General features: G+C 41.8%; 1 protein-coding gene across 2 annotated transcripts in view; it reads right to left on the bottom strand.

Moving 5' to 3' along the window:
* Positions 1-23,150, bottom strand: part of LOC120917667 (inactive hydroxysteroid dehydrogenase-like protein 1) — a 41,933-nt gene that overhangs the window by 6,864 nt on the left and 11,919 nt on the right. For both annotated transcript variants that reach the window (XM_040329122.1, XM_040329123.1), the window contains exons 2-3: positions 14,645-14,903; positions 5,326-5,771 (exon numbers count right to left, since the gene is read on the bottom strand). In XM_040329122.1, the coding sequence (XP_040185056.1) occupies positions 5,326-5,771; positions 14,645-14,903 (705 nt within the window). The remainder of the gene's footprint in view (positions 1-5,325; positions 5,772-14,644; positions 14,904-23,150) is intronic.

Genomic DNA, 23,150 nt, shown 5'->3' with positions numbered 1-23,150 from the left:
CCAAACAAGAGTCTAGTAGACATCCCGGGTATGATAAAGTTTGAAACACGAAATCATAAGTTATAATATAATAAATGACTATAATAATAATATAATAATAATACATTTTATATGTAATCAAATCAAAAACACTAAAATTCTGAAATCAGTCACAGAATCGTCGCTGTTATTACTTTCAGTGTCTGAGGAAAAAATGTCCCCACAAATCACTATCGCTCAATTCTGCAAGTGATTCTAAAGCCTCATACACACGGTCGGACTTCAAACAAACTTTTCTGTGAATTTTTGTTTTGAAGGGCGTTGGCATACACGCGGCAGGACTTTTTCAGCGAACTTTCCCAAACTCACGTGGTTTTTCAGCTCTTTTCTGCTCTTTACTGCCACCCTTTGGTCAACTTCTGCTATTGTTGGTTTATTTTAACATTGGTTCTGAGCATACATGCTTGTTCTTTGAACAAAAGTCTGATGGACTTCTGTACACATGATAGGACTTTGCACAGTAGGACTTTTGTTGAGAAAAGTTTGTCCGTTTGCAGAGCGAACTTTTGTCCGATGAAAACCAAAAAAGTTTGTCCGATGGAGCGTACACACGGTCTGATTTTTTTTGAAAACTGCTCATTTTGAAGTTTGTTGTCAAAAAGTCTAAGGCCCCGTACACACGTCCAAGGAACTCGACGTGCCAAACACATCGAGTTCCTCGTCGAGTTCTGTGTTGAAGCCGCCGAGGATCTCGGCGAGCCTACTTTCCTCATTGAACAACGAGGAAATAGAGAACATGTTCTTTATTTGGCCCGACGAGTTCCTCGTCGGCTTCCTCGGTGAAAAGTGTACACACGACCGAGTTTCTCGGCAGAATCCAGCTCCGATCGAGTTTCTGGCTGAATTCTGCCGAGAAACTCGGTCGTGTGTACCTGGCCTAACCGTTTGTATGGGGCTTTATTCACTATTGCTGTTTTCTAGCATTCACATGTTTCCAGGCTGAAAGAACAGTATATATAAATATAATATAAAACTGCAGGCCGGGCACTGGACAAAGCACTAGGGACAAAAGGGAGGTGACATGATTTTTCACTTTTTTTAATTTGCTGCCTGGCTCCGCCCCCATGCGTCGTGACCGTCGCATGCAACGGAGCCTGGCATAGTGATGAATTGGGCGGAGGACACAGCTCGCAGACACAGCGGGAGGACATTGCAGGATCCTGGGGACAAGGTAAGTAACTTTACCAGGATACTGCGATGCAATCCCGTGTGTGGCTCATGGTTACCGCTTTTGGTAATTAAATTTTACCCTGAATACCACCAGGGAGCTTAAAGTGTATGTATAGTCAGAACTTTCGTTATGGAAAGACTAGAGAAGGGTTAGAACCTCTGCCATGGTTTTATTGCTGTCTGTTGCCCCATAGGGTAGAATAACCTTCTGTGTTTGTCCTATTGACTATTGTCACTGAGACATAAGAAATCCAAAACTTGGTGAGGTCACCATAAAAAGACGTAATGGTAATTTTTCCAATGTCTAAGAGGGGGATTTGCCTTCCTTTGTAGAGTTGCCAATGTGACAAGGATAGCAAAAAAAAAGACTGATAAGGTTCTTAGCCCATCCTCACTCTATCCAAAACTACAAATTATAAAAGGGGGCATATTATGACTTCACTTACTTACTTAAATCTAATAAAATCTTCAAATTTGCCAATGAAAAAGAAATCCATTAGCACGCTTTACTGTGACTCAGCATATAAGTAAAAAATGTATTTAAAAAATGTATCTTTCTTCTAGCCTGGCAGGAGCCTATCAGAAGTTTGATGGGTATATCCTGATTCCTGCCCACTGATGCTTCTGATTGCCGCTTTCAATGCCAAGGCTTAGACCCCGTTCATACACAGCGCGGTGACCCGCATTTTACTGCACTGGATAAATCGCAGGTCGGCACTAGGACACACAGAAAACAATTGTCGAGGTGTGGTGCAGTGAGCTGCACAGCCTTCTACAACACAAAGCTCAACATAGAATCTGGCTTCATCTCTCAGCAGCAGAAAGCAGGGGCGGGGGAATTCACTCACTGCACAGCTGTGAATATCAATTACAGGCTGTGCACTAAAGCTCTCCACCCCCATCACCTCCTGGTGTCGCACAATATGTCCACACAAATGTAAACGTTCATGTCAGGGTGGCCTACATGTGAAAAACCTACATTAGACTTACCGCTAACAGTATTTCTACGAACCTTCCAGGACGGCACACCTGAGAGATGAGTACTCCTCCCTACAGGAAACTCAATCAATTGACAGCTTGTCATAAGTCCCCACCCTTCCCCTTGATCCCCAGTTTGTAATAAAGTAATCCTGAATCGGTTCACATGGAGAATCATTCCACACAGGTACTCACCACCTAGTGTTCCTCCACCATAGGGCGTGAAGTAGGCCTGCCATCCTGGAAGGTTGGTAGAAATACTGTTACTGTACTGTAATACTGTAAGTCTAACGTAGGTTTTCTCCTATCACCTTCCAGGACGGCACACCTGAGAGGATAATCAAGTAACCACAGGCCTACCTTCAGGGTGGGACCACAGCTTGTAGGACCTTCCCGCTAAAGGTCAAGTCTTGCTGTGACAACACTTCCACACGGTAGTGCTTCAGGAACAATCCTGACTGGACCAGGTGGCCACACTGTGGATTTTTTCCCAGGAGGCCCCTGCTTTCTCAGCCCAGGAAGTCTCTAGTGACCTGGTTGAATGGGTCTTAACATTTGCTGGTACTGGGACCCCAGAACTCTCATAAGCCAGGGTGATGGCTCCCTTGATCCACCTCGAGACTGAGGCTTTAGAAGCTTAAAGTCCCTTCCTTGGCCCAGATTATAAAACTAGTAGGTGATTGGATCGTCTAAACTCTTTTGTTATTTGTAAATAGGTTTATCCTGTAGAATAGCAGTCATATGTTCATTAAACATGATCCAGGAGAGTTTATTTTTAAGTTGTTCCAATGGCAATATGGCCGATTTCCACGACTTAGCAATTATTATTCTTGCTGAAATTAATATAAATTTTATGAGGCATCCTTGAGGTTTAGAAGCCGTTTTTAACTCATATCCCAGCAGCGCCTGTCTCTGTGATTTGATTAAATTTATTTGAGTAAGAGTATATATAAAATTATATACTGTAATCCAATAACGTCTTACCCTGGGACATTGCCACCATATGTGATATAATGTTCCCTCTTTTCCGCATCCACGGAAGCAATGAGGAGATGCATCAGGTATAAAAGATGCTAGTCTAGAGGGAACCATGTACCATCTCAAAAGTATCTTATAGTTTGCTTCAATAATAGAAGTGTTCATGAGTGAACGCTATGCCTCTTGTGCCATTTTATGCCACTCGTCAAGCTCAAAACTCTCCTGGATGTTCGCTTCCCATTTTTCCATGTAACCCTGTTTAATGAAAGAATTCGTCAAAAAAGAGTAAATCTTTGAAATATGACCTTGAATTTTGTCAAATTTCCTACATAAATATTCCATTTGAGACATGTTTGTTATATTAGTGTCACATGGTATATTAGCTTAAAAAAACAAATATTTGAGTGTAATGAAATTGTTCGAAACTGGTAGTTGATAATGTTCCTCTAGGAATTTATAAGTTATTATTCCTTTAGTATCGCAGACATCTGCTATACGTAATAGACCTTTGTTCTTCCTTTGTTGACATTTGACAACTCTCAAATAAATATGTTTTATACTATTATTTAACAAACAATTCTTCGATCACGTTTATATTGCTGTCCAAAGCCCCAATGGGGGAAATGTCATTTTATCATATATACCGGGGTTTGCAGCGCTAACATCGCTCCTATGTGTGTTTCTTTTTTTCAGGTTATTTAGTGAGACCCAGCCTGTCATGGCTGGCCAAGGGATTCCCACCCCCTCTACCCCTTCCCAAGTGGGGTTTTTACTCACCGGGCCCCAATCTGGATCTACCTGCAGTTGTAGTCGCTATCCCTTCCTCCTGTTCCATGTGGGGGTTGGCCTGGTCCTGGACTGCTGGTAACGCTGAGGGCTTAGTACAGGGAGCCGACCGCTGCTTGGCGCCTTGCTCTATCTCTCCTTCCCCACGCCAGTCTCCATACTGTTCTCCTAGCGTTTTAGAGATACATCTGGGTTGCGCTGCTCCTCTGGCACCGCCCACTTCCTGTCAGTCGGCCATGACCTTATCCAGAACGAGGCCTGGAGCGCAGCACTTCCTTCAATGCAAGATGTTTTTTTCCTTAGGTGAAAGAGAGCAGCTGGCGGCGGCATTTTATTTACTTACAGCAATGGTGCGCACTCCCTGCGGCCAGAGTGCTGGTGCAGCCTTGAGGGCGACCTGTGAGAAGAACAAGCCTGCAGGTTAGTTCAGCCCTCCCAGGCTTCCCTAGAACCTGTCTCAACAGGGGATCATCTGACCCTCCCCGGTCATTTAGTCTCAAACAAAACAAACATGCTGCTGTGTTCGGGGATCAAGGGGAAGGGTGGGGACTTATAACAAGCTTGTTATAAGTCCCCACCCACAGCTGTAAATTGATTGTGTTTCCTGAAGGGAGGAGCCCTTGTATCTCAGGTATGGCATCCTGGAAGGTGATAGGAGAAACATTGTTTGTGCTACACTTTATGTATTGCCATGCACGCTGGAGTGGCAGAATTCATTCTTTAGGCCCCTTTTACACTGGCAGTGTCTGCTGATCCCCGCCTGAGCAGGTGGATGACAGATCCGTGTCTGTTTTGCTGATGCAGAGTGGCCACGGACACAGCCCACTGTTCTCTATTGGGATGTCCGTTCTTTTCCATCTGATCTGATCGACTGTTTTTAGCAGACAGGATCTGATTGGATGTCGGCGGGTGTCAGACAAATGTACGTTAACAGATGGATGGTCTGATCAGGTCCACCTAAAAAACTGACAGGCAGACCTGATCATCAGTGTTAAAGCGGCCTTATGGTTAACTCCAAACTGCTTTTAAAGTGTTGCTTATAGGAAATTATGCTTTTTGAAGTTGTCACATTTCATGGATGCGTGCAACTTTAATGGGATGGCATGGTTGGTATCTACAGTATTTACTCAAGGCAACCTAATCTGTTATATTTTACTCCCCCAAAAAAGGGTAATCTGTTTGTGTTTACTTTTTTTTACTGTAAATTTTGCTATAAAAAAAATCCTTGTGCTAATATTGTGTGACAGAATGAATTGTAACTACTACTTTATTTTCCAGGGTCTCTGTGTTCGGGAAACATGTGCTTTAACTAATCTTCACGTCTAAAATGTGCATTGTAACGTGTGCAAAAAAAAAAAAGGAGGGAGATGTTACCTTGGAAGATGCATAAACGTTCATCAGAGGGGTGGGTTTCATACAAGTTGCAGAGGACACATTGACAATGGCTCCTCTCTTCCTCTGTACCATCCCTGGGAGAACTATATGAACCATCATGACAGCTGCGCCAATGTTGACATTAATAATTTCCCATAGTTTTTCTTCTGGAACCTCTGTAGTGATCTCTGGATAATCATACAATACTCCAGCATTGTTAACTAAAATACCCACTTCTACATTTCTCAGAGCCTCCTTAATATGAGGATAGACTTCACGTCCCAGGCTGAAATCAGCCACTACGAAGCGAGTTTTTACTTTGTAAGTCGCAGCAATGTCTTCAGATACTTTCTTCAGCTTCTCAGGGTTGCGGCTGACTAAGATGATGTTCATACCATGACTTGCCAACTCCTCTGCATATGCTTTACCAATGCCGCTTGTGGCTCCTGTGAAAAATAAATTATAGGGCACAGTGACTTATAGGGATAGTGTTAGGCTGTGGTTTTATTGTTGTGTAATACCTAAGAATGTTCTGCTGGACATACTGATGCTACACTGAAAAGACATCCTTAAGGTAGCCTGTAAAAATAGTAATGATTATAACAATCAACTACAACTGTGTGGAAAATTAGGCCAAATGTTTATAAATGTAAAGTTATGCACTTGGGGGCTAAAATTATGGATGCATAATACATACTACATACAACTGGGGGAATCAATGGTTGAGAAGGATCTGGGTGTTCTGGTAGATCATAAGCTTAATAATGGCATGCAATGCCAAGCTGCAGTTTCCAAAGCAAGCAAAATTCTTTGTATTGAAAGAGGTAGGGACTGCAGATTTACCCCTGTCCAAATCATTAGTAGGACCTCATCTGGAATATGCAGTTCAGTTTTGGGCACCAGTTCACAAATGGGATATTGAGGAACTGGCGACAGTGCAGAGAAGGGCAACCAAACTGATAAGAGGCATGGAGGAGCTCAGATATGAGGAGAGATTAGAGGAACTGAATTTATTCTCTTTTTACAGAAATCCTGTAAGGTGAACTTACATAGGACACCTTCCCCATCGCACCTGGTCCCCGCTGTACCTGAAGCCGGCGATCACCTGTTCTGACTAATCTATAAAAAACAGGGTGCAATCAGCGCAAATATATAGATCAAAAAATGATGATATTAAAAGTGTATTTATGTGATACAGACCCCCAGGGTTCAGATCACTGGTAATGCCAGCTGAACACTAAGGGAAATTCGCAAAAATCCTAAGCAAGTAAAAAATAAAATAGAAAAAGTGCAGAGCAAAACTCAAATATATAAATGATACTGGTGAATATGAATATGCAGAAAAAATGGAAAAAAAAATAAAAAAAATATTAAAAATTAAATACAATTCAAACAAACAGTCCAAAAGTCCATAAGTGTCAGAAGATGAGTGAATTAAACGAAAATAAATCTCCACCACGTGACAATCCACCAAAATTTTGAAGTGATCCCTCCACCGTTGTAGATGGCTACTCTCACCTTCATATATGGACCACTGAGTTAACAGATGGTCAATAAAGCAAATCAAATAGGCAGGTCATGAACAGGAACCAGGCTGATGTATTAGATCCTCATAAGACAACCAAACCGCAAAGGACAGGTGCATGTAAAGAGATAATCACAGACTAAGTGCTCACTGTTGCAATGTGTGGATTTATTCTTTAAAAGAAGCAAAAGTCAGGCTACTCACATTTGGCCAGACAAAAAACGGCATGAAGTAACAATCTTTAGGAATGAACAGCAGATGAGCGACGTGATGTTTCAGGTGGTTTAGGAGCCTGAAACATCACGTCGCTCATCTGCTGTTCATTCCTAAAGATTGTTACTTCATGCCGTTTTTTGTCTGGCCAAATGTGAGTAGCCTGACTTTTGCTTCTTTTAAAGAATAAATCCACACATTGCAACAGTGAGCACTTAGTCTGTGATTATCTCTTTACATGCACCTGTCCTTTGCGGTTTGGTTGTCTTATGAGGATCTAATACATCAGCCTGGTTCCTGTTCATGACCTGCCTATTTGATTTGCTTTATTGACCATCTGTTAACTCAGTGGTCCATATATGAAGGTGAGAGTAGCCATCTACAACGGTGGAGGGATCACTTCAAAATTTTGGTGGATTGTCACGTGGTGGAGATTTATTTTCGTTTAATTCACTCATCTTCTGACACTTATGGACTTTTAAACTGTTTGTTTGAATTGTATTTAATTTTTAATATTTTTTTTTTCCATTTTTTCTGCATATTCATATTCACACTTATGGTATTGGTGTTTGAGTATACCAGTATCATTTATATATTTGAGTTTTGCGCTGCACTTTTTCTATTGTATGTTCTGACTAATCGTATAGCCGATTTACCGGTCCAGGGCTACGTGGGTTCTGATTCTTCTGTGCCACCTATATGAGGGCGCCGACCAATTAGAATGCTCCTAGATGTACCTCCTTACCAGGTACGTTTAGGAGATAAAGCCAAGGAGATTTCTAAGCCCCCAACCAATGAGGCGGCAATACGAGGTCTCCTAACAGGTGATCTCCAGGCTCCAGGTTAGCAGGACCGGGGGGGGGGGGGGGGGGTCCAGTGTAAGTTCACCATACAGATTTTTCTGTAAAGGTGAACTTACCCTTTAACAGAAATAACACTCTATACCACTGTCAGGCAAGAGCCCAGGTATCAATAAGTGAGGACATTCAACCGGCTCCTTCCTAATGTGTATCTTACACCAAGCTGTACATTTAATAAACTGTGAAAAGTGGGTGATAATCCTTTTCACGGCTAGTGATTAGCTGTGAAAAGGATTATTTAATTTAATCACTGTGATAATTCCCTAGAGAGGGGCTTAAAGCGTGAGTTCACCCAAAAATCTACTTTCTGCAGTTAGATCCAGCATACTGCTGACATCTGCAGTATGCTGGTCTTTTTTTTTTGGTACTTATCGTTGTAGCAGTATTTCTTCTATGGCTCCGAGCGGGGATTACTTCCTGGTATAGGCGTTCCCGAAGACAATCAAGTTGATTGACAGCCTTCGATAGCGCGTCACGGCTTCCGAAAATACACACGAGTGACACTCTGCAATTACGGCGCCTGCGCAGTCAGCTCTACACGGCAGGCGCCGTAAACAGCCAAGTGTCACCTCGGCTATTTTCGGAAGCCGTGACGCGCTATCGAAGGCCGTCAATCAACTTGCTTGCCTTCGGGAACGCCCATTCCCCGCAGGATTCCCCTCTCGGAGCCATAGAAGAAATACTGCTAAAACGATAAGTACCAAAAGAAAAAAAAAAAGACCAGCATACTGCAGATGTCAGCAGTATGCTGGATCTAACTGCAGAAAGTAGATTTTTGGGTGAACTCCCGCTTTAACTACTTGGCGCCGGCGAGAACGGGAGAAAGTCCATGTGCAACCTCCCGGTATTTTAAAGTGGTTATAAACCCTTTTTTTAACTTTATGCCTATATTACCTGTAGCTACCCAGGATATTTCCTAAACCTGCATGGTTTAGGTGATATCCCCCTGTGTCTGCATGTGCCGAAGTCATCGGCACATGCACACTGGGGCAAACTGAAGCAATGGCACCCAGGGCCGGACTGGGAATATAATCCAGCCCTGGAAAAAAATTCATACCAGCCCCATAGCATTTTTATACCAGCCCAACAGCAAACGTCATTATTTTCTTGTTCATGAAAGGGAAAACCATACATTTTAAAGCACATTTGAAGAATGTAATATATATATATATATAGAAGACAGATATGAAAGCACATATATACATATATATATATATATATATATATATATATATATATATATATAAAGCAAATTTCAGTTAAAAGTGGTGGAGCACCAGGGGGGACCCAAGGAACTCTGGGAACGTGGGGGGGGGGGGGACAGGACTCTGTTGACCAGAGACCACTTTCCACAGAAAGAATACACATTCGGGTTACTAATATTGGGGGAAACCTTTATATCAGAACCCCCCCTTACATTGTTGTATTCACTCCCCCTTACATCAGTGACCCCCTCAGACTGGCCTTGCGGCACTGTCATTGACCTCCTCTCAGGTGCACCCTGCAGGGATCAGTCAGTCGGCTCCAGCTTGGTTTGGTGGCTCTGGTTTTATCCTATAGCATGGGTCTTCAAACTACGGCCCTCCAGTTGTTCAGGAACTACAATTCCCATCATGCCTAGTCATGTCTGTGAATGTCAGTGTGTTACAATGCCTCATGGGATGTGTAGTTCTACAACAGCTGGAGGGCCGTAGTTTGAGGATCCCTGTCCTATAGTCTTCTCTCCACAGTCCACACGTCTGACTTCTCCCATGACCCCCATCCCAGCAGCACTCCCTCGCTTGACTCCTCTCCAGACTCCCTCAGAGACTGCAGACATGATATAAGACAAGAGATGGTTAGAGGTTGCGGACATGATACAAAAGATGTTCAGAGACTGCAGACATGATACAAGAGATGGTCAGAGACTGCAGACATGATACAAGAGATGTTCAGAGACTGCAGACATGATACAAGAGATGTTCAGAGACTGCAGACATGATACAAGAGATGGTCAGAGAATGCAGACATGGTTCAAGATATGGTCAAACACTGCAGACATGGTACAAGTGATGGTCAGAGAATGCAGACATGGTACAAGAGATGGTCAGAGACTGCAGACATGGTACAAGAGATCAATGCAGCCTCACTGTGCCCATCAATGCAGCCTCACTGTGCCCATCAATGCAGCCCCACTGTGCCATCAATGCAGCCTCACTGTGCCCATCAATGAAGCCTCACTGTGCCCATCAATGCAGCCTCACTGTGCCCATCAATGCAGCCGCACTGTGCCCATCAATGCAGCCTTACTGAGCATATGAATGCAGCCTTACTGTCCATGAATGCCGCCCAGCCTTACTGTCCATGAGAATGCAGCCCAGCCTTACTGTCCATACAAATGCAGCCCAGCCTTACTGTCCATAAGAATGCAGCCCAGCCTTACTGTCCATAAGAGTGCAGCCCAGCCTTACTGTACATGAAAGCAGCCCAATGCAGCCCAGCCTTACTGTCCATGAATGCAGCCCAGCCTTACTGTCCATGCATGCAACCTTACTGAGCCCATCAATACATACTTGCCTGGATAACATATACAGCGGATATCTCCTGCACTGTGTGCGGGAGCTGGGTCTGTGTTCAGCTGCCTGTAGGAAGGTCCAATCAGTGTTCCATGATCCATCTACTATCACACGAGCAGGTCTAGAGGGGCGGGACCTTCCTACAGGCAGCACAGCCGAACACAGACCCAGCTCTCACACACAGTGTGGGAGATGCCCAATGTATGACACATAGGAGATAGAGAGGGAGTGCTGCATTCAGCTGCAGCTCAAAGCAGCCCCAGGACAGGCAGCCTACCGGGAATTATCCCGCTATGCCGGTGGGCCAGTCCGGCCCTGATGGCACCTATGTGAAAAGTGGACCGCTGCGGGGGCTTCGATTGGAGGTAAGTACTACATAATGAGCTAGTATGCTATGCATACTAGTTCATTATGCCTTTGTCTTGCAGGGTGCTTTTTTATTTTTTTGAGGAGGGTTGACTTCCTCTTTAAGCCCACACTGTAGCCACCTTTCAGCTATAGCACAGGCTTGAAAGGCTTGGTTTAAAAAAAATGTGGAGTGGAGCTTGGGGGCCACAGAAGAGATAAAGGCCAGATTTCTCAGGGGATAAAGAAGAGAAAGTATATTTTTTTTTACAACCTGAGCTCAGCGGAGCTCTGGGATTTGTTGGGGGGCAAAGAGGAGAATTATTAGGAGAATTATTTTTGGGCAGTGTATTAGTGCTCGGACGAACACACTGACACAGAATTTTAATGGTTCAAAGAATGTCAGGCAAAATGGTCGGCCCTCACGCACGTTCACTTCATCAAAACTGGCCCTCTTTCAAAAAAGTTTGGACACCCCTGGCTTATATTGTAGATGTGTTTGATGTATCTGCTTCCAGAGTTGAAAAAGCCTTCTGAATATAATGAATTAAAGAATAAGTTCACAGAAAACAAAGGGCCAGATTCATCAAGGGGATACGACGGCGGATCTCCTGATCCGCCGGCGTATCTCTGAGATCCGACGGTCAGATCTATGCCACTGATTCATAAGAATCAGTTCCGCATCCTCCAGCTCTAGTTAGGCACATGCTCCCTTCCCTTTCTTTTTCTCTTCCCCCCACTTCTCTTTCTCTTTCCTACCTCTTATCCTTTTAAGATAGTTGTTTGACTTAAGGGTAATGTTTTATATTCGTTTTTTTATAAAAAACAATTTGGCAACACTATAGGCCTAATTGAATTCGTAAGTACGAGCTAGAAGTGCACTGAAGTCAAATTCGAACCCACTAATTTTCTTACGTATGCTTTTATTGGAGGGGGTGGATTGGGGGGGGGGGGCCTGGCCGGGGCACAGAATGATCCCATTAGGGGTGCCCGGGACAGGTAGGACTCCCCTGAGCGAGTGACTACTATATTCATTTTTTTCCTCCCCTTCCCCTGTTAGCAAGCTCGTATATTTCCTTTAATCAGCCTACAATCGGGCAATATGAAGTCAGTTGAGGCCTTGTTGCTGACATTTTGCCTTATTTGTTGAATGTTTTGATGTTGTAGACACGGCCTTTGGTCATACTGTAATTGTATTCTATATTTGGAAAAATAAAAATCTATTGAAAGAAAGAATCAGTTCCGCATAGATCTCCCTTAGATCCGACTGGTGTAAGTGACTTACACCAGTCGGATCTTAGGCTGCAATCTACCGCCGGCCACTAGGTGTCGTCACAGTTTTCTACGCGTCGGATATGCAAATGAGGAGAACCGCCGATTCAAGCCCGTCGCTTTTTTTTTACGTCGTTTGCGTTCGGCTTTTTCCGGCGGATAGTTACCCCTGCTATATGAGGGGTAGCTAATGTTAAGTATGGCCGTCGTTCCCGCGACGAGATTCACATTTTTACGTCGTTTGCGTAAGTCGATCGGGAATACGGATGGCCGGAATTTACGTAGCCGCCGAAAACATTGACGTCCTAGCGACGTCATTTGGAGCATGCGCACTGGCAAATTTCGCCGGCGACGCATGCGTAGTTAAATCGGCGCGGGAACGCGCCTGATTTAAATTGTACACTCCCCCTAGCCGCGGAATTTGAATTCCGCCGGGGGAGTTACGATCCGACGGTGCAATTTTCAAGGTAAGTGCTTGGTGAATCATGCACTAGCCTCGCTAAATTGGACCGGCGGATCGAAAATCAGATAGATCTAAAGATCCGCTAATCTGGCCCAAAACAAACAAAAAAAACACTTTTCGCACAGGTAAAACAAAGCCTGAAAGGCATTTCTGATCACTGGTGCAATGTAGGTCTCCTGCTGACGTGTCACTGTATCTGCTTGCCTGTACAGGCACACAGATACACTGACAGGAAGAATCAGTGAACTACCACGGTGCTTCACAGCCACACCCACTTCCTGCCCAGGCCAATTTTCAGCTTTAAATGACAATTGCATGGTCATGCGACACTGTGTACCCAAACAATTTTTTTATAATTTTCTTCCCACAAATAGAGCTTTCTTTTGGTGGTATTTGATCACCACTGGGTTTTTTTGCTAAACAAAATCAGAAAGACCAACATTTTTGACAAGTTTTTCTTCATTTATGTTATAAAATTTTGTTTTGTCTTTCAGATACTGATGAGGCTGCACTGACGGGAACTGATGGACACTGATGATGCTGCACTGATGGGCAATGATGAGGAACTAATATGCGGCAATGATGGGCAGTAATAGGCAGCAATGATGGGCACTTAGAGGCGGCAATGATAGGCAGCACTGATAGTCATTACAGATGGGCACTGATTGGCATCTGTGATGGGCACTGACAAGCGTTACTGATGGGCACTGATTGGCATCTGTGATGGGCACTTCTGATAGGGGCAGCACTCATAATCAGTTGTCTGGTTATCAGCGCAGGCGCCAGTCTTCAGGATAGGGATCGGCTCTCCCTGTCATCGCGAACCGAGGAAAGCAGAGCGTCTCCCCGCAGGGATGTAGTCCCAAGGGAGGGGGCGAGCACACTGACTAACCCCCAGCCAGAACGGCTCGAATGATGGGGGCAAGCTTACTGAGGAGGAACAGGAAGTGAGAAATTCAGACGAAGAAAAAAAAAACATTTAGAAGGGAAATCGAAAGAAAGGGTAAGTGAACCAACAATGCACTAACTTAAAGGAACGTATTTAGAAAATAAAAAAACAAACCTTTACAACCCCTTTAACCACTTGAATACCGGCCGCATGTAAAATGACGGCTTCACAGTGGCTCTGGAAACTCAACAGGACGTCAATTGACGTCCTGGATTCCTCCGGCCACTGGGGGGCGCTCGAGCGCGCCGGCGCGTCCCCGAGATGCCGATGCGCGTGCCTGGCGGTCGCGATGTCCGCCAGGCACCCACGATCAGCAGTGACAGAGCAGGGACGTGGAGCTCTGTGTGTAAACACAGAGCTCCACGTCCTGTCAGGGGACAGAGGAGACCGATCTGTGTCTCTTGTACATAGGGACACAGATCGGTCACCTCCCCCAGTCACCCCCCTTCCCCCACAGTTAGAACACACCTAGGCTACACATTTAACCCCTTCCTCACCCCCTAGTGTTAACCCCTTCAATGCCAGTCACATTTATACAGTAATTAGTGCATATTTATAGCACTGATCGCAGTATAAATGTGAATGGCGCCAAAAATGTGTCAAAAGTGTCCGATGTGTCCGCCATAACGTCGCAGTCCCAATAAAAAAAATTGCAGATCGCCGCCATTACTAGTAAAAAAAAAAAAAAAAAAAAAAAATAATAATAATAATAATAATTCTGTCCCATATTTTGTAAGCGTTTATTGCGATTTTTTTTTTTTTTATTATTATTTTTTTTTTACCAAAAAGAATACGTATTTTGTTTTATAGCGCAAAAAAAACCCCGCAGAGGTGATCAAATACCACCAAAAGAAAGCTCTATTTGTGGGGAAAAAAGGACGCCAATTTTGTTTTTTGGAGCCACGTCGCACGACCGCGCAATTGTCAGTTAAAGCGACGCAGTGCCGGAAGCTGAAATTTCACCTGGTCAGGAGGGGGGTATATGTGCCCGGTATGGAAGTGGTTAAAGTTTTTAAAGCAAAAGGGTCATAACTGGAAATCCACAGAACATCAAAAATAAAGGCATTATGTGAACCAATACAAGAAATAAAACATAATTCAGTTACGTGCTTTTATGTTTCAGATCTTACCACTCACCAGTAACTATAGCCCATTCTCCATACTGTCTGATATGCTTGGTCCTGCTTAGAAAGCAAGGAATGGCATATTGTTGTATCATTGAATATAAGAAATGAAGAAGGCTGAACATATGCCACATAAAGAAACACACTCCAACTACAGCCAGGATCTCCATGTGACTGGAATAGAGCCGGAGCATCCCCTTGGAAATCATTACAGGGATCTTATACACCTCATTCACTGTCTCCATCACTTCCCCGAAGCCGAGTCCTTCCATCTGAAATATTAAATATTTAACGTGATTGTAAATGATCACCTTGTAAAGCCCTGTACACGCGATCGGTCCATGCGATGAGAACGGTCTGATGGACCCTTTTCATCAGTTAACCGATGAAGCTGACTGATGGTCTGTCGCGCCTTCACACCATCGGTTAAAAAAACGATTGTGTCAGAACGCGGTGACGTAAAACACAACGACGTGCTGAAAAAAATGAAGTTCAATGCTTTCAAGCATGCGTCGACTTGATTCTGAGCATGCGCGGATTTTTAACCAATGGTTGTGCCTACTAACGATCGTTTTTTTTCTATCGGTTTGGAATCCATCGGTTCAATTTAAAACAAGTTGGCTTTTTTTTAACCGATGGATAAATAACTGATGGTGCCCACACACGATCGGTTTAGACCAATGAAAGTGGTCCATCAGACCGTTCTCATCGGTTCAACCCATCGTGTGTACGCGGCCAAAAACAAGCGTTCAGAAATGAAAGGCAGCATTCTTTTGTATAGATATATATATATATTAAAACACACCTTTTTGCCCTTTTTTATAAATGATCACTGTGATGAACCCGGGACTAGGTCCGCCATCAATACTTCCTTTGTCCAGAATCAGAACTATCCAAGACTCTTTAACCCACCCAGTAATCAGACAACACCAGTCTTGGAGTACATCAGGAATAGCCTTTTTATTTGAGATCTCACCCAAATATATATACAAGAATGACAATACAAACTGTAACCAGAAACCTAATTAACATGAGCTAATTATCTAAGCCTAGGTGACTCCGAGAATAATACATAGAGTGTAGCGCTAAACATAAAAGTGCACCTGGTGATAAGTGAACACAGTGCTAAACATAATGATAATCAATATAGATATAAATGAAACAAATCAGGATAAACAAACAAATATCTATGAATAAACCAGAAATTAGTGCATAAAAAAGTCTCTAAGGCCCCATACACACGATAGAATTTATCCGCGAATATGGTCCAGCGGACCGTTTCCGCGGATAAATCCTCTCGAGGATTTCAGCAGATTTTAATGCGATGGAGTGTACTCACCATCGCATTGAAATCTGCGCCAAAATCCTCTGGCGATGATGTGTCGCGCCGTCGCCGCGATTATGACGCGGCGACGTGCGCGACGCTGTCATATAAGGAATTCCACGCATGCGTCGAATCATTACGACGCATGCGGGGGATCCCTTCGGACGGATGGATCCGGTGAGTCTGTACAGACCAGCGGATCCATCCGTTGGGATGTCAGCAAATATTCGATCTGCTGGAATCCATCCCAGGGGAGATATATCCGCGGAAAAAGATCCGCTGGCGTGTACACACCATAGGATCTATCCGCTGAAACCCATTCGCTGGGATTTATCTGCGGATGGATTCTATGGTGTGTACGGGGCCTCAGACTGATGAATAAATAAAGTTCAAAAGATGATGTTCTCAAATGTGAATATTGAATGAAAACTGAAGTAGAATCAACCGTTACCAGCAGGTAAGAGGCTTACTGGAAACAGTGAACCCTAAAGAACATACGTTCAACTGGTCAACTGAGCATGATGTGAAACCACTGTTAAAGGTTGGATCTTCAGCTGTCTGAGAGAACATAAAGGCACGCCATCCCAGAACAGGAGAACAACCCCCCCTTATGCAAATTGACTAGCTGGGAAGCTGTTAAAGAGCTTACTAAATAACAGTAAATGCATTGTGGAAAGATATATAAACACATTCTTTCACAACAGGTGGTGAACAAAATCTCTCTTGCAGAAATCCAGATGTTATTGCTATCTAACAGTTTTGGGTGTACCAAAAAGTGTGTTTCTTCTCACTGACCATATACATACCTCCAAACTTTTTGAGATGGGGACAACTGTTAGCAAAAGTATGTAGGCAAAGGACACACACTCTGACACACCCCCTTAACAACTTTCCGCCCATGCTACAGCCGAATGACGTCTACAGTGTCAAAAGGGCGTCAATAGACGTCCTCCCGTGATTGCGCTGCTCACACGCTCGGCACACAATGTGATCACAGAGTCCTTCGGATCACAGAACAAAGTAAAGGGTCAATCACTGTGGGCCCGTTACCACGTGATCAGCTGTCAGCCAATGACAGCTGATCAGGAAGTAAACAGAAGCCGGTTACTGGATTTGTTTCTCCTCACGATCAGTGTGAGGAGAAAGGAATAAAGCTGGATACCTTGAAAAAGTAATGTGTCTAGTGACGCAACGCGTAGGGGAGGAGCCTAGTGACGAGACCCAGGAAGCTAAGGAGCTCAGTACCATATCTGATCGGATATGCGATAACACCTGGCTAGTTGTATGTGAGTGGAACATCTACTGTATTGATTCAGTTACCAGTACCAGCATATTGCGCTATGTCCTATTGTTTTCTGCTTTCCCTGAGGACCATGAGATCTGAGGCAATTCTGGAACTTTGTTACACAGTACCTGCACCTTTTTAATTATGATCATGAATGAATGAATGAATGAAAAACGTATATAGCGCGGCACATGCAAACTGAATCGCCTCTGTGTTGAGTAGTCTTTACTGCACGCTAGGAACCATCTGCAGTGATTGCTTCATGATACCTTAGTGGCTCGGCTTTACCTGCATTGTGGATGTTTCCTCTTTGATTCTAATATACACTTATGGTTATTATTATTTTGCATTGCACTAGATTTTTGGAGTCACAGGTGTGATTGGTATATAAGAGGTTGATTTTAGCGCAACTCACCCATTATACTATTTTTGTTTTAGTGATTGTAAACACTTTTATTCAGTTGCAGCTTTTATCATTTAATTATCTGTTTTAGATTGACACACATTTATGTGGGTTTATATTTTTATTTTTGATATATCTTATCAGCGCCTTAGTCACTTTTATCACATACAAAACTGGTAACCAGCTTCTGTTACAGACGGTCCCGATCTGTGCTACCCATCAGTGCCCACGAGTGCCACCTTTTAGTGCCAATCAGTGCCCACGAGTGTCACCTTTCAGTGCCAATCAGTAGTGCCCATCAGTGCCACCTACCAGTGCAGCACCATTGGTGCCCACCTCACCAGTGCAGCCTCATCAGTGCCCATCAGTGAAGGAGAAAAAATAACAGTTTGCAAAATGTTATAACAAACTATAATATAAAAACTATGTTTTCTTTTGTTTCTTAAGCAAAAAAAAAAACCCAGCAGTGATTAAACATTATCAAAAGAAAGCTCTGTCTGTGTGAAAAAAAAATATAAAAATGTTGTTTAGGTACAGTGTTGCATGAGCACGCGATTGTCATTCAAAGTGTGACAGTGGTGAAAAATGGCCTGGGCAGGAAGGGGATGTAAGTGCCCAGTAATGGTTAAAGGAAAATAAAAAAAAAAGGAAAAAAAGAAAATGGGTTAAGTTTAGTTTGTATTTATTTATTTTTACACGCACACCTCTATTACTCCTTTATATTGGCTTTTGACATTTACCAGTGCAGCTATTTAGAAATTGGATGAAAGTTTAGCACTGGGAAACACTTTTTGATAGATAAGTAGTGCATTTTATAGATAACTACTGTATATAGATCAAACCAAAACAAGGAGGAAAGAGGGACATTGGTGGTTATTTACAAAAGGCAAATCCAATTTGCACTACAAGTGCAGACTACAAGTGCACTTGAAATTGCACTGAAAGTGCACTTGGAAGTGCAGTCACTGTAGATCCGAGGGGGACATGCAAGGAAAATAAAAAACAGCATTTTAGCTTGCACATGATTGGATGATAAAATCAGCAGAGCTTCCCCTCATTTCAGATCTACCCCTCAGATTTACAGAAACTGCACTTCCAAGTGCACTTTCAGTGCAATTTCAAGTGCACTTTGCACTTGTAGCTTGCACTTGTAGTGCAACGTGGATTTGCCTTTCGTAAATAACACCCAATGTCATTACTGTGTCCTATAGTGATGTAGTTAACGGTCTTCTTATTTTTTAGGAGTAATAAGCTTACATGCACCAGAGGGATTCCGTAGAACTGTCTCTATTTTACCTTGGTCCTATTGCCCTTTCTTGAGTCAGTATGTACATATCTAAAATCTAATATTTTACAAACAAATGTTTAAAGAGTTTAAAAAAAAAATACCTTGGTAGGTTCCAATAAAATGAAAGTCTGCATAAAAGTCTGAAAGTCTGCATAATTGCATAATTTCATTATATATATACAGTACAGACCAAAAGTTTGGACACACCTTCTCAATCAAAGAGTTTTCTTTATTTTCATGACTATGAAAATTGTAGATTCACACTGAAGGCATGAAAACTATGAATGAACACATGTGGAATTATACATAACAAAAAGTGTGAAACAACTGAAAATATATTTCATATTCTAGGTTCTTCAAAGTAGCCACCTTTGCAGCAGACACATCTCTAAAACTGGTAAGAGGAGACTGTGTGAATCAGGCCTTCATGGTAGAATATCTGCTAGGAAACCACTGCTAAAGAAAGGCAACAAGCAGAAGAGACTTGTTTGGGCTAAAGAACACAAGGAATGGACATTAGACCAGTGGAAATCTGTGCTTTGGTCTGATGAGTCCAAACTTGAGATCTTTGGTTCCAACCCCCGTGTCTTTGTGCGACGCAGAAAAGGTGAACGGATGGACTCTACATGCCTGGTTCCCACCGTGAAGCATGGAGGAGGAGGTGTGATGGTGTGGGGGTGCTCTGCTGGTGACACTGTTGGGGATTTAATCAAAATTGAAGGCATACTGAACCAGCATGGCTACCACAGCATCTTGCAGCGGCATGCTATTCCATCCGGTTTGCGTTTAGTTGGACCATCATTTATTTTTCAACAGGACAATGACCCCAAACACACCTCCAGGCTGTGTAAGGGCTATTTGACCAAGAAGGAGAGTGATGGGGTGCTGCGCCAGGTGACTACCTCTTGAAGCTCATCAAGAGAATGCCAAGAGTGTGCCAAGCAATAATCAAAGCAAAAGGTGGCTACTTTGAAGAACCTAGGATATGAAATATATTTTCAGTTGTTTCACACTTTTTTGTTATGTATAATTCCACATGTGTTACTTCATAGTTTTGATGCCTTCAGTGTGAATCTACAATTTTCATAGTCATGAAAATAAAGAAAACTGTTTGAATGAGAAGGTGTGTCCAAACTTTTGGTCTGTACTATATATATATATATATATATATATATATATATATATATATATATATATATATATATAGGTGTAGGTGCTTATGTGTATGTAGTACTGTATAGTGGTTTTGTAATAACACAGCATTTGTTGTTGCTGGATTGATCAGTAAATATCAGCTGAAAAAAAAAATATATATATACACACAGTATATATATATATATATATCTTAATAAAAAAATATTTTTTAAGAGGGTGGACAGTACCAACTAGTAAAGCATCCAAATCATCCAATCATGTGCAAGCTAAAATGCTGTTTTTTATTTTACTTGCATGTCCCCCTCGGATCTACAGCGACTGCACTTTCAAGTGCACTTGTATTGCAAAGTGGATTTGCCTTTCGTAAATAACCCCCAATGCACTCAGGGCCGGCGCTACCACTAGGCGAAGTAAGCAGCCGCTTGGAGCGCACTACCACCTAGGGCGCAAGCGCCAGCTGCGAGTGGGACAGATCAGCAGGGGGATCGGAGCACACTGAGAGCTCCAGAGAGAGAGATGAGCTGGGCGTATCACAGCCAGCTCTGACATCTATCCCCTCCCCTTGCTGCCCACAAAGCCAGTTAGAGGAGAGGAGCTGCTTTTACTCCTCCCCTCCTCTCCTTGTGTCTGCCCCGCCCACTCTCCCCGGCATACAGGGGATGTGGGCGGGAATTTTTAAGCACAGCAAACAGAAGGGAAAGATGGAGGAGTGTGATATCCATCCAGTCCCTCCTGCCGAGTGAGTACTGTACCCTGATGTAGGGGTGGCCTTCATTCCCTTCTCTCTCTCTCTCTCTCTCTCTCTTCACCTTTCTTTCTCTCTTCCTATTATCTATCTATCTGTCAGATTATCTATCTATCTATCTATCTATCTATCTATCTATCTATCTATCTATCTATCAGATGATCTATCTATCAGATTATCTATCTATCTATCTATCTATCTATCTATCTATCTATCTATCTATCTATCTATCTATCTATCTATCAGATTATCTATCTATCTATCAGATTATCAATCTATCTATCTATCTATCTATCTATCTATCTATCTATCTATCTATCTATCTATCTATCTATCTATCAGATTATCTATCTATCAGATTATCTATCTATCTATCTATCTATCTATCTATCTATCTATCTATCTATCTATCTATCTATCTATCTATCTATCTATCTATCAGATTATCTATCTATCAGATTATCTATCTATCTATCTATCTATCTATCTATCTATCTATCTATCTATCAGATTATCTATCTATCTATCAGATTATCGATCTATCTATCTATCTATCTATCTATCTATCTATCTATCTATCTATCTATCTATCTATCAGATTATCTATCTATCAGATTATCTATCTATCTATCTATCTATCTATCTATCTATCTATCTATCTATCTATCTATCTATCTATCAGATTATCTATCTATCAGATTATCTATCTATCTATCTATCTATCTATCTATCTATCTATCAGATTATCTATCTATCTATCTATCTATCTATCTATCTATCTATCTATCTATCTATCTATCTATCTATCTGTCAGATTATCTATCTATCTATCTATCTATCTATCTGTCAGATTATCTATCTATCTATCTATCTATCTATCTATCTATCTATCTATCTTTCTTTCTTTCTTTCTTTCATTTCTTTCTTTCTCCTCCCTTTCTTTCTTTCTTTCATTCTTTCTTTCTTTCTTTCTTTCTTTCTTTCTTTCTTTCTTTTCTTTCTTTCTCCTCCCTTTCTTTCTTTCTTTCTTTCTTTCTTTTCTTTCTTTCTCCTCCCTTTCTTTCTTTCTTTCTTTCTTTCTTTCTTTCTCTTTCTTTCTTTCTTTCTTTCTTTCTTTCTTTCTTTCTTTCTTTCTTTCTTTCTTTCTTTCTTTCTTTCTTTCTCTCTTTCTTTCTTTTTTTTTTTTTCCTCCCTTTCTTTCTTATTTTCTTTCTTTCTTTCTTTCTCCTCCCTTTCTTTCTTTTCTTTCTTTCTTTCTCCTCCCTTTCTTTCTTTCTTTCTTTCTTTCTTTCTCCTCCCTTTCTTTCTTTCTTTCTTTCTTTTCTTTTCTTTCTCCTCCCTTTCTTTCTTTCTTTCTTTTCTTTTCTTTTCTCTCTTTCTTTCTCCTCCCTTTCTTTCTTTCTTTTCTCTTTCTTTCTTTTCTCTTTCTTTCTTTCTTTCTTTCTTTCTTTCTTTCTTTCTTTCTCCTCCCTTTCTTCCTTTCTTTCTTTCTTTCTCCTCCCTTTCTTTCTTTCTTTCTTTCTTTCTTTCTCCTCCCTTTCTTTCTATCTATCTATCTATCTCTCTTTCTTTCTTTCTCTTTCTCCTTTTTCTTTCTTTCTTTCTCCTCCCTTTCTTTCTTTCTTTCTCTTTCTTTCTTTTCATTTTTCTTTCTCCTCCCTTTCTTTCTTTCTTTTCTTTTCTCTCTTTCTCTCTCTTTCTTTCTTTCTTTCTTTCTTTCTTTCTTTCTTTCCTTTTCTTTTCTTTCTTTCTCTTTCTTTCTCCTCCCTTTCTTTCTTTTCTCTTTCTTTCTTTTCTCTTTCTTTCTTTCTCTTTCTTTCTTTCTTTCTTTCTTTCTTTCTTTCTTTCTCCTCCCTTTCTTTCTTTCTTTCTTTCTTTCTCCTCCCTTTCTATCTATCTATCTATCTATCTATCTATCTATCTATCTATCTATCTATCTATCTATCTATCTATCTATCTGTCAGATTATCTATCTATCTATTTCTTTCTCTTTCTCCTCTTTCTTTCTTTCTCTTTCTTTCTTTCCTTTCTTTTCTTTTCTCTCTTTCTCTCTTTCTTTCTTTCTTTCTTTCTTTCTTTCTTTCTTTCTTTCTTTCTTTCTTTCTTTCTTTCTCCTCCCTTTCTTTCTTTCTTTCTTTCTTTCTTTCTTTCTTTCTCCTTTCTTTCTTTCTTTCTTTCTTTCTTTCTTTCTTTCTCCTTTCTTTCTTTCTTTCTTTCTTTATTTCTTCTTTCTCCTCCCTTTCTTTCTTTCTTTCTTTTCTTTTCTCTTTTTCTCTCTTTTTTTCTTTCTTTCTTTTCCCTTTCTTTCTTTCTTTCTTT

The sequence above is a fragment of the Rana temporaria genome, chromosome 11, assembly GCF_905171775.1.
Source record: "Rana temporaria chromosome 11, aRanTem1.1, whole genome shotgun sequence".
In the NCBI taxonomy this organism is placed as follows: Eukaryota; Metazoa; Chordata; class Amphibia; order Anura; family Ranidae; genus Rana; species Rana temporaria.
Note: the sequence above shows the minus strand (reverse complement) of the source record. Positions and strands in the feature narration are given on the sequence as shown.